Source organism: Felis catus, chromosome A2, assembly GCF_018350175.1.
Source record: "Felis catus isolate Fca126 chromosome A2, F.catus_Fca126_mat1.0, whole genome shotgun sequence".
Lineage (NCBI taxonomy): Eukaryota > Metazoa > Chordata > Mammalia > Carnivora > Felidae > Felis > Felis catus.
Genome location: NC_058369.1, coordinates 14205066 through 14216822, shown reverse-complemented (window position 1 = coordinate 14216822; position 11757 = coordinate 14205066). Strand labels below are relative to the sequence as shown.

The following is an 11757-nucleotide window of genomic DNA, read 5'->3' as shown; positions in this document are numbered from 1 at the left end:
CGCGCCTGCGCAAGAGGACTTGGCGGCGGCCGCTTGCGCCTGCGCACCAGAGCTCGGCGGTAGCTTGCGCGTGCGCGGCGCGGCGCTGCGGAGACCGTTGGCTCATTTGCATGTCCCCGCCTCGCGCGGCGGCGGCGGCAGCGGCGGCGGGTGAGGAGCCTGAGGCAGCGGCGGGGGCGGCTCCGCGCGCGGTGGGTCCGGGGTGAGGCCTGGGCCCGGGCGTCGTCGGTGGGCGGGCCCCGGGGTGGGAGGCTCGGGCTCGGCCCCGGGGGCCGCGGGGCGTGATGCCGCGAGCACGGCCCTCGCGCTGCGCATCGGCGGCGTCCCGGCCGGGTCGGCCTGGGGGGCGGTCTTCGGCCTCCCAGGCCCGACGCCCCCTTTTCTTCGTCTTCGGAGGCTAGGCCGGTAGGAGGCGGGCCACGCCCGAAGGGTTCTTTCGTCCATTCATTCCACCCAGCCCGTACGGGGATTACAGCGGCCAGCCGCTGTATCGAGCCCTTTACCATTTTTTACCTGGTTCACTCCCCACAGCAGCCCCCACCACGAGCTGCCCATTCCATGGATGGGGAAATGGAGGCGTAAAAAGGTTAGGTCACTCGATTTGATCCGGAGCCCCCTGGCTGGGAGACCCTGCCCTTCGATGGCACCGAACAAGGGGCGCCCCAGGAAAAGGGCTTAAGGATGAGCAAAGGGGGTGATGGGTGTAAGAAATGACTATGAGGTAGGGCAGGTTTGAGTCTTGAGGTTGGATGTTTCAAGATGGAAGGGATATTTTGGTTAAAGGAGGTAGCCGCTGGATTCCTCATTGTTGCTTCTCCCGTCTTTTTCCCGTCAGCGTTCAGGGCTTTGTCCCCACTACCCGTGCCCTGTTTGCCAGGTTTCAGTCTGGGCTGTCTGACCTTGGGTGGGTCACTTAGCCCGAGTCTATCTTTTCTTCTGTATAGTGTCGTTTCTAACAGCACCCGCTTTTCACTGGGTTGTCGGAAGAAGTAAACGAGATTGTGAGAGTCCCTTTCCGACCAGAGGACCTGGTACAGAGCAAGCTCTGTCACCAGTCAGGGACTCCTCCAGTCACTTGTTGGTTGAGAGGCTCCTCTCAGAGGGCAAGTCAGTCCTCAGATCCTCTTTGCGTGTCTGTGAGATAGGAAAATAGAAATGGGAAAGATCGCAGCTCTCCTAAAGATCCCAGGTGCGAGGGGTATGGTCCCACCGCCTACGCTCTTACGTGCAGTAACCCCAGCAGGTAGGGATTCTGAGGAAATGGGCTCAGAGAAGCAAAATAAATTGTCTAAGACCACAATGCTTGGTTTGCTCCTCAGCCAACGCCCCTGTGAACTCTGTGAGGGCAGAAGCCCCCGGAGAATAATCTGGCCTCCCTCTGCAGCACCGTGTTGAGTTATCGATTACTTGTCCTGTTACTTTGAGGGTTAGGTGAAACCGAGCGGGCCATGTGAGCATTAGTTGTCATTCTTAGTGTCTTTTTTTCCCCTCTCACTACAGGTCAGAGAAACATGGCAGCTAGGCGAATTGCACAGGAGACTTTTGATGCTGTTTTGCAAGAAAAAGCTAACCGATATCACATGGACCCCAGTGGTGAGGCCGTAGGTGAAGCTCTTCAGTTTAAAGCTCAAGGTGAATTAAAGTGCTTGGTTTCTTTGGTGGGAGGGTAGTTACGGGGCCTGCTTTTAGGGTCAGGGCAGGAGGATATCGGTACCTTGGGCACACTCTGGAGTTCTTCTGATCCTACCTTCCTTATTTGTCGAGGGGAGATCAACTTTTCTCTTGGTCCCCCTGTCAGCTCATCACGCGGAAGTGGGTATTGTCATTCTCGGAAGCTTCTCCGCCCCAGGCATCCTCCCCCACCTGAAGGAGGGCTCTTGAATCAGTCTCCGGGCTCCATCCCCACCATTGCTGCCCAGATCTGAGCTCTTACTAGTTCTCACCCGGATTATTGCAATAATCTCCTCAACAGTCTCTCGGCTTCTGGCTTCATTCCCCTCAAGTCTGCCCTCCCCGCTGATCTATTAATGCCGGCCTTGCTGGGCCAAGGCCCTACTTGGACTCTTGGGGCCCCCCTATTTTGGGGTCACATCCTCAGACAAGTACGGGAACGGCCAGGTAACAGTGATGTGTGCGAGACAAGGGCATGGGAGGCTGCCAGGTGTAGGCCCTGCCTGAAAACCTTCCCTTTGGAAAGTTTTGAAATGTCATGCCAGCAGAATAAAAAATGGTGTGCACGGAGTTTGTAGGATGACAGGGAGGTTCCTCACCGCGGCGCTCGAGGGTCGCAGCCCTCATCTCCTGCCTCGAGGCTCGTGTTTCAGGGACACTGTGCTGCCTGTCCTTGCCTTTGAATCCCTCCCCAGCCCAGCCTGGTTAATTCCCTCAGGCACTAAGACCCAGCTTGCTGGTGCCTTCCCCCTGGAAGCTCCTGCAGGTTTTGAGGTTGGTTTGGTTGTTCTTCCGAGTCCTAGGGCAGTGTGCTGAGCCCTTACTTTTCTGAGGTGGGCCAGCCTCCCCCAGGCCTCCTTCAGGTCTGTGCTGCTCACCGCGCCCACCCCTGAGCCAGTCTCCACCGAGGAAACTTCCTCCGTGTTGGTTGAGTGAATTAAGTGCTTGGGGTAGGGGTAACTTGTGTGCTTTGGATGTGGAGAAGCTGGAGGTTAGAAGCTGTCTTCAGCTTCTGAGTTTTTAAAAATTACTTGAGTGGTACACAAATACATTCCCGTTACGAAGGGTTGGAAGAATTATAAAGTAGTTAGGAGTAAAAATTTAAAAGTTCTTAGCTGCTTCCTTAGCCCTCTGAAGTAACCGTATCTGTGTCACCACAGATTTGTGCATCCTTCGGTTCTTCTGGTGATATGTTCGTGTAATCCTGAATACTTACATGTTGACATGTGTCCTCACATGTGTATATGTGTATACTTATACGTATATGTACGCACATACACGTATATGTGGAGATTTTGTCTTTACCTAGAGACTCAAACATCAATACGTATCTTAGTTTTGTCAAGAAAAATGGGGGGCGGGATCTGTACTCGGAAACCAATAGGATGCTGGATGGTTCTGGAACCACCACTTTGTCACAGAGCTAGCCGTGTGGTCCATTGGTCAGCCTTTCACTGTATCTGCTCTAGTCTGCATTGGTTTACAAGGCATTGGAAAATCCTGTTGTGCAGACTCCAGCCTCTACTCCTCCTTTAATGCTGTGCCCTGTTCATGCCATCAATAGCTGTCAATACCAGGATTATCCCGGTGGATTTTGCTGGAACATCCATATCCACTCTTGTCTTTTGTGGTCAGTTCCCTGAGCAGCAGCCAACGAAGTCATCCCTTTACTCCAAACCCCTTCATGGCTTTCCATCTTGTTCAGAGTAAACTGTAGAGTCCATCGAGGGCCTCACTTGATCTGGTACTCCTGTTCACATTTTGTGTCATAGTGGTTCTGTAACTTTGCTGCTTGCTGGAATTATCTGGGGACCCTTTAAAAACCCTACTGCTCAGGCCACACCCTCTCCTAATCAATTAAATCAGGATGCCTGGGGGTCCCTAAGGGCTCCAGTGTACGACAGAATCTAGGAGCTGCCTTCTTACTGCTTTGCCCCTTGTTCCTCTGTTCCATTCCGGCTCCACTCGTTCCCTGCTAGTCCTGCTGCAGGGCTTTGTGCTCATGCTCCCTTTGCGTGGAAGGCTTCCTCCATGACCGCGCGGTCTGGCCTCTCACACCAGGCCTCTGCTGCTCAGGTACATTGTTAGAGCTACCCACCTTGATCAGCCTGTCTGAAAATGGCTTCCCCTGTTTGTGTTCCTTCCTGCTGGATATTTCCTATTGGAACTTTCTTACATGTGATGGATTTTTGTTTATTGTTTGGCTCCCTCAACTTGTGACAAATCCAGGAGGGTAGAGACTTTACTGTCTCCTTTCCTTGCTATAATTACGTTGCCTGGAGCAGTGCCCATACATATTAGTTGCTTAGTAAGTACTTGTTGAATGCATAAACTTGGGTTTATATAAAGCTTTAGCTTCCTGTGGCCTCTTGGCCCGTTAGTACTTCCTGGTATCTTTCTCTCTCTTTTGACTTCTTGACTAGGTAATAGGTTCTGATTCACAAGCTAGAACGTTAGGAAGCTACTCTGCAAAGTCTCCCTGAGGTCTGCTATTCCCATATGCCCATAGTTCACTTCTTTTAATTTTTTAAATTTTTAAAATTTTATTTTAGAGAGAAAATGAGCAGGGGAGAGAGAGAGGAGAGATTTCAGCAGCCTCCACACTCAGTGTGGAGCCCATCCTAGGATCATGACCTGAGCCAAAATCAAGAGTTTGTTACTTGAATAAGCAAATGCAAATCTAGATTCCTATTTTTCTCATTTCTACACACACTGTTCAGTTTTCATTATGGCCTCTCTTGCTGTGGCTTGTTTAGCTTCTGTGTCCCCTCTTAGTTCCTTTGTTATTTCAGAAGATTGGTTGGCCCAGTGGACCTTTCCACGGGGAGCCTGTCTGCCACCTTTGGGTCAAGTGCTCCGCTGTGGTCGGCTATGGGGTGTGAAGTGTCAGCCGTGGCTTCTGCCTCAGTGGCACTGTGGTCCAACACTCCTTAGACGCAAGGAGGGCAAATAGCCTCCTGCAAACCTGTCTTCTGTGTGGTAGAAGTAGAAACATACAAGCGCTCCAGTTTTAGTAAAGAAGCCCAGATTATTTGGGGACCAGACACCCTTCCGTTAGTATAAAAGAAGATCCCTACAGAGCCCGGACAGGAAGCCCAAATAAGTGAGGGGCACTTTTGCCCAGCCTCTGTGGACTGTCATCAGGGCATATGTGTGCCCAGTGGTTGTAGGTCTTCTTCTGTTTTTATAAGTAGTAAACCCAGATTTCTAAATAAAGCCACACTTATTTTAAATGTTGGAAATAAATACTGCGCTCTGGCAGATAAAGTCCCCTTGCTGGCTGATGGTCTGTGGACTGTCCGTTTGCAGCCTCTGGTCTAAATTACCTTTGTGTTCTTCTTTGGATCGTTTATTTCAGATCTTCTAAGGACAGTCCCACGAGCCAGAGCAGATATGTATGATGACATTCCTAGTGACAGCAGATACACTCTGGCTGGATCTGTAGCCCACCCTCGAGACACTGGGAGAGAAAGCCTGAGAGGTGATGTATTTCCAGGACCTTCTTTCAGATCAAGCAACCCTTCTGTAAGTGAAGACAGCTTCTTTCGCAAAGAATGTGGCCGGGATCTGGAATTTTCCCACTCTGATTCCCGAGACCAAGTTTTTGGCCACCGGAAATTGGGACATTTCCGTTCTCAGGACTGGAAATTTGCACTCCGTGGCTCTTGGGAACAAGACTTTGGCCACCCTGTTTCTCAAGAATCCCCCTGGTCGCAGGAGTATAGTTTTGGTCCTTCTGCACTACTGGGGGAATTCGGTTCCTCCAGGCTGATTGAGAAAGAGTGTCTGGAGAAAGAAAGTCGGGATTACGACGTGGACCGTCCAGGGGAGACAGACTCTGTGCTGAGGGGCAGTGGCCAAGTCCAGGGCAGAGGCCGGGGTCTAAACATCGTTGACCAGGAGGGGGCCCTTTTAGGAAAGGGGGAGACTCAGGGCCTCCTCCCATCTAAAGGGGGAGTTGGAAAGCTTGTCACACTAAGAAGTGTGAGTACGAAAAAAGTACCCACTGTAAACCGTATTACTCCCAAAACTCAGGGCACCAACCAAATCCAGAAAACCACCTCAAGTCCTGATGTGACCCTGGGGACGAACCCAGGGACAGAAGATATCCAGTTTCCTACTCAGATCCCTTTGGGGCTCAGTCTGAAGGATATTCGGCTCCCCAGAAGAAAGATGAGCTTTGACCTCATAGATAAGTCTGATGTTTTTTCGAGATTTGGGATAGAAATAATCAAATGGGCAGGATTCCACACCATAAAAGATGATGTTAAATTTTCCCAGCTTTTCCAGACTCTCTTTGAACTCGAAACCGAAACCTGTGCTAAAATGCTCGCTTCATTCAAATGCTCCTTAAAACCAGAGCACAGAGATTTTTGCTTTTTTACTATCAAATTTTTAAAGCACTCTGCTTTGAAAACACCCAGAGTTGATAACGAGTTTTTAAATATGCTTTTAGACAAAGGTGCTGTGAAGACCAAAAATTGCTTTTTTGAAATCATAAAGCCCTTTGACAAGTACATAATGAGGCTTCAAGACCGGCTTCTGAAGAGTGTCACACCCCTCCTCATGGCCTGCAATGCCTATGAGCTGAGTGTCAAAATGAAGACCCTCAGCAATCCCCTGGACTTGGCTGTTGCCCTGGAGACCACCAATTCTCTCTGCCGGAAATCTCTAGCCCTCTTGGGACAGACTTTCTCCTTGGCCTCTTCTTTCCGGCAAGAGAAAATCTTAGAAGCTGTCGGCCTCCAAGATCTAGCTCCCTCTCCTGCCGCGTTTCCAAATTTTGAGGACTCTACTCTGTTTGGAAGAGAGTACATCGATCACCTGAAGGCCTGGCTGGTCAGCAGTGGGTGTCCCCTCCAGGTCAAGAAAGCCGAACCCGAGCCAACCCAAGATGAGGAGAAAACGGTTCCTCCTACCAAACCCGAAGTCCAGGCCACGTCTCCAAGTGGGCTGAGTGATGGTAAGGAAAGCAGCGAAAGTTCCTATTTCTTGTGATTAGTTTGTTTGTCATGTTTTCTTGTAATGTCTCTTATTTTCTTTGAGATTTTTACACAGAATTTTTTAGCCAACTGGAAACATCAGAATTTTAGTAGAAAACTCCGATTGGCCAGTGTACATGTCTGCCATGCATTCTGTAAGCATATATTAGGAATCTTCTGTCTACCACAGAAGTCCTTAGATGTTTCTGGGTCACAGACTCCTGATCAAAAGCTGTGGCCCTGGTCAGGAAAAATGCACATGTATTTGTACACAATTTTGCCTCTGCCTTCTGGCGGGTGTGGGGGTTAACCTGCAGCCAAGGTTAAGAAGCCCTTGTTGTTACAGCATCCCCCTCTTTCCCACCCTAAGGTATTACTAGAGGGGAAAGTAAACACTGGGCTCTGTCTCTGGGGAGTCCCCAGGCTCTTAAGGGACAGAAATGATAAAACCCAGCTTCTCCTGTGCCAGGATTAAGGGGGATGGAAGAGATCCCAGCCCAGGGGAGTTGGGGAGGCCGTGTTTGAGTTGTGTCAAGGGACTGGCAGAGATTAGCCAGGTCTGCCCAGGTGGTAGAAGCACCTTTCTACCCTGAGTGACTCAGTTTTCTAGAATGGCTAAAGATCGATAGATCACTTAGGTACATCTGGTAACCTGCAGTTAACGAATCAGCTTTGAGGAGGTTCCAGAAAGACCAACAAAGAGGTAATATAAACACTGGCTATTGGGTATCCCTTCTCTCTCCTGCTTAGCGCCCAGGATGAATGCTGTCGTAGTCCAGACCTGACCCAGAAATCGTGAGCATTATGTGGTGGCTTTGTGACCGGCGAGGAAGCACTTTTCCCCCCTTTATCTCCGGAGGAGGAAGTCCTTTTCCCCCCAAGACAGTTTTCACCTTCCATTGCCCCAGCCTTGTGGGAAAGCCTTATTTGTCCCTGAATCTCTTTACTCCCCTATACACTTATGGAACCCTGACTACATCAGGCACAGAGTAGGTCCCACTATGGATGGGCAGCCACACCTACCTCTTGGAGAGGGAGCCTTCCAGAAGTGGGCTCAGGGCCGAAGCAGGACCCCTCCTTCCCACATCCCCCAAAGTGGGGGAATGGAAAGTCAGTGTAATGTCAGTACTGAAGAACTTTGTATGAAAAAGTCTCCCATAACTTAAAGTTGCCCACCACCCTTCCCTGGTTTTGCTGCTTCACAGGTTTGCCCGCAGCTGCTGTCTTGCTGTACTGAAAACACTACAGTCTGTTCTTTTACAGGACTATCAAAGGTCTTTTTCTGTGTTTCTACAGCAATTGCTGCATCATGATACTGACCTAACATAAATTACCTCACCCTTCCCTTGATGTGGGACTCATGCTGCCTTTTACTAGAGGCCTCTGAGGCTAAGCAGAGGCGGGTTCCCTAGTAATTGACATCTGCAAGCCTGGGCTGTCTGGACAGCAGGTAGATGGCACCAGAGCCCATGTCTTGTGGGGCACTGCTCTGCTGCTGCTTTCATTACTGTTAGAAATGCTGAGATGACATCTTCGGTTGAATGCTTTGATGACTCTTCCTGTTATTTTTTAAGTTCTCTGTAGAATTTGGTCTCAAGAGGAGGATTATGGGGCCAAAGCTAGGGCCCTTGCTTGTGGTTACCTTCTCAAGAGGTGGTTGTAGTGATCCAAAAGTTGTATTGTTTTTGAAAGCTTCTGACTTTGAACTCTTACTCCTCTGTAAAGTCATGTAAAACTAAAAGTTCTATAAAATGAGAGCCAATAATCAAAGGGGAAATACTTGCAACAGCACGACGATTGAAGAATCAATTTATCCGGTATAAAAAGCTTACACTGATACTTAAAATAAGCTCAAAGGTGTATCTTGGACATAGGCAAGGACACGACAATGCAGTTAGTTACTCGACACAACAAGTGGGCAAACCTCTCCAGTTCAGGAGTGGTTTTTGCAGATTCTTTTTTTGGTTTTAAATGTTTACCTTAGTGCGGAAGCAGGGGAGGGGCAGAGAGAAAGGGTGACAGGATTGAAGCAGGTTCTGGGCTGACAGCACAGTGCCCGATGTGGGGCTCAAACTTGCAAACCGCAAGATCATGACCTGAGCCAAAGTCGGATGCTTAACTGACTGAGCCACCCAGGTACCTCCTGGAGTGGTTTTTATCAAATGACCGAACAGACCATTCTGTGATATTAAAATTAGCAAATATCAGAAAACTAAATAAACAGTCTTATTAATTGAGGGCACAGATGCTCTTCTGTGTTGCTGGTGGCATTGTAAATTAAAATTCATATTGAAGGAAGTTTATACTTTAGGAAATGCTTTTCTTTTCATATATTCAAATATTTTCTATGAACATCTACCTTAGGGCCACTCACTTTTTTGATTAGGGAATTTTGTTTTGCAAATTTATATATTTTCTGATTATAAAGCATGCATATTTAAAATTTTTTTTTAATGTTTATTCATTTTTGAGAGAGCATGAGCTGGGGAGGGGCAGAGAGAGAGAGAGGGAGACGTGGAATCTGAAACAGGCTCCAGGCTCTGAGCTGTCAGCACAGAGCCCAATGAGGGGCTCAAACTCACGGATCAGGAGATCATGACCTGAGCTGAAGTTGGACCAACTGAGCCACCCAGGCACCCCTACATATTTATTTTTTATAGCTAAAGCACAAAGAAAATGAAGTCCCTGGTAAATCTACCTTTCATAGATAACATCTATTAACATTCTGGAATATTTCCTTCTAATCTTTTTTACTACATGTCTGTATTTATATATCTTTTCTTACCTCTTTTGTATTGGGAATCATAACGTAAATATTTTTTATGTGTTTTATACCTAGACATGTTTTATATCTTTTATATTTTTTCCTGAATGTGAACATTCTAGTTAAGCGATACATGAAAAACAGAATTGAGTTGCTGCAAATCATTTCCTTCTATAGAATATATGCATACATTGCTCTGTATAGTCCTCGTGAGCTTGTGACTTTCTTTCCTAGTGTTTATGCTCTTCTGTCTTTTGGGAAGATATTTTACATATTGGTTTTTAAAATACTGTGCTCCTTTCCTCTTTTCAACGCTGGTTTCTCGGGAATGAGGATTTTGGTCACTGGTGCCCGCTTAAGTTCCATCCTAAGCCTCTGGCTCTGTCCTGGTTGTCTCAGGCCCCACGCGGTCCAATGCATTTCTCAGAAAAGCCCTTTTGTGTGTTCCAGCGGTTCCTCAGCGAGCAGATCACAAGGTGGTGGACACTATCGACCAGCTGGTCACACGCATTGTCGGAGGCAGCCTGTCTCCCAAAGAGAGAACTCTTCTCAAGGAGGACCCTGCTTACTGGTAGGTCTTTAAATTTTGGCCCTCCACATCCCTCCCATAGAACACATGGCAAACTTGGTGTCGTGATGGTATCCAATGCAGAGGGTGAGTGAGATATCTGTTTTGAGCATTGGTGTTTGCCAGTGGGAAGAGCATGAGGGAGGGTCAGGTTCACCTGCATTCAAGCCCTGGCCCTCCTGCAGGCATGCCATGTGGCCTTCTCTCATCCGGGCATGGAACCTCTCAACCCTCTGCGCTGACTTAAGGATGAGGTGAGAGGTACATGCACAGAGCACATGAAGATAAGGAATGTGTCACAGCAGTTGTTTGTGACTTGTTGCTGCTACTCTTTGTTAAACTCTTTTCTTTTGCCTTATTCACTCTTCACATGAATAGAACAACTTTTTAAAATTAAAGTTTTGACCATAAATACAGTACTTTTTAGTGGAAATCAGGAACAACAGATAGTAGGGGGAAGCCACCTGTGTGCCCACCAACATCTACTGACATTTTTGCATGTTTGCTTCCAGTCTTCCTGCTCACTGTGGGCTGTTTGGGTTTCTGTTTAATGTAGCTGTGGTTTTACTATGATCTGTCCTGTTCTTATTTTTATTTGTATGTATGTATTTATATGTATTTTTCCTGCTCATTTTAGAGAACACAGGAAAATGTTCATATTCTTTATTCTTCATAAGCGTTTTCAGAGAGCTGCATTTACACTCCATAGAGAAGGTGGCCAGAGTTTAGCCATTCCTCTCTTATTGGATTTTCAGAATGATTTTGATTATATACTGTCTGAAACTGCTTCAGTGAATCACTTAACGTCTCATATTTTCTTATGTGTTTAGGATTATCTCTAGATTTGATTGCTGCAAGTGAAAATATTTTAAAAGTGGCATATGCCCTTTGTAAAAATAGAGAAAAGTAAAAAGGTAAAGATACCATCACTCACCTCCACCGTTTCTCCCTCTTAGTATGTCCTGCGTTTCAAATGTAACATCACTGTCCCTGTTAATCGGCGGTTGCACTCCTTCCGTCGTATGCAGGTACCATAGCATACTTGACCATTGCCCATTGGTGGGTTCTTAGATACGTTCTAGTTTTTCCCCACTGTAAATACTATTATGATGAACAACATTTTGCTTGTATTTCTGTCTACATTTCTGGCAGTTTATTAGGGGAATATCTGGGCATGAAATTGCTGGGCTAAAGACAAAGTTAACTTTAAAATTTTTTTTTTTTAACATTTATTTACTTTTGAGACAGCGAGAGACAGAGCATGAACGGGGGAGGGTCAGAGAGAGGGAGACACAGAATCCGAAACAGGCTCCAGGCTCCGAGCTGTCAGCACAGAGCCCGACACGGGGCTCGAACTCACGGACCGCGAGATCATGACCTGAGCCGAAGTCGGCCGCTTAACCGACTGAGCCACCCAGGCGCCCCAAAGTTAACTTTACAGGCTTTGATCTCTGTCACTGTTTCTCAGCTGCAGCATGATTGACTTCTGACTCTGGATAAGCCTCTGTGGTGGGGACTGTCCTGTGCTTTGCAGATTATTTAGTGGCATCCTTGGCCTCCCCCAGATGCTGGATGCCAGTAGAATCCTCCCTCCTAAATGCTACCCACCTGGGGCAGGAGTTGTCCCTGGTGGAGACCGTCGATCTTTATCATCAGGTTATTTTTTGTGGGTTATCTGTCCCAGTTGACACTCGCTATCTTCTGTAAGCATGCTGTGCCCTCAACTGTGTTTTGACTTCGAGATAATTTCATAGTGTGATGTTTTACCTCAT

The 11757-nt window shown here is 47.7% G+C and overlaps 1 protein-coding gene across 10 annotated transcripts in view; it reads left to right on the top strand.

The window, feature by feature from the left end:
- Positions 1 to 11757, top strand: part of SUGP2 (SURP and G-patch domain containing 2) — a 32302-nt gene that overhangs the window by 226 nt on the left and 20319 nt on the right. For 2 of the 10 annotated variants that reach the window (XM_003982092.6, XR_891255.4), the window contains exons 1-4: positions 27 to 150; positions 1501 to 1632; positions 5030 to 6634; positions 9868 to 9988. In XM_003982092.6, coding sequence (XP_003982141.4) covers positions 111 to 150; positions 1501 to 1632; positions 5030 to 6634; positions 9868 to 9988 — 1898 coding nt within the window. In that variant the 5' untranslated portion in view covers positions 27 to 110. The other 8 variants (XM_023247733.2, XM_011290885.3, XM_023247730.2 and 5 more) reach the window with 8 other exon arrangements.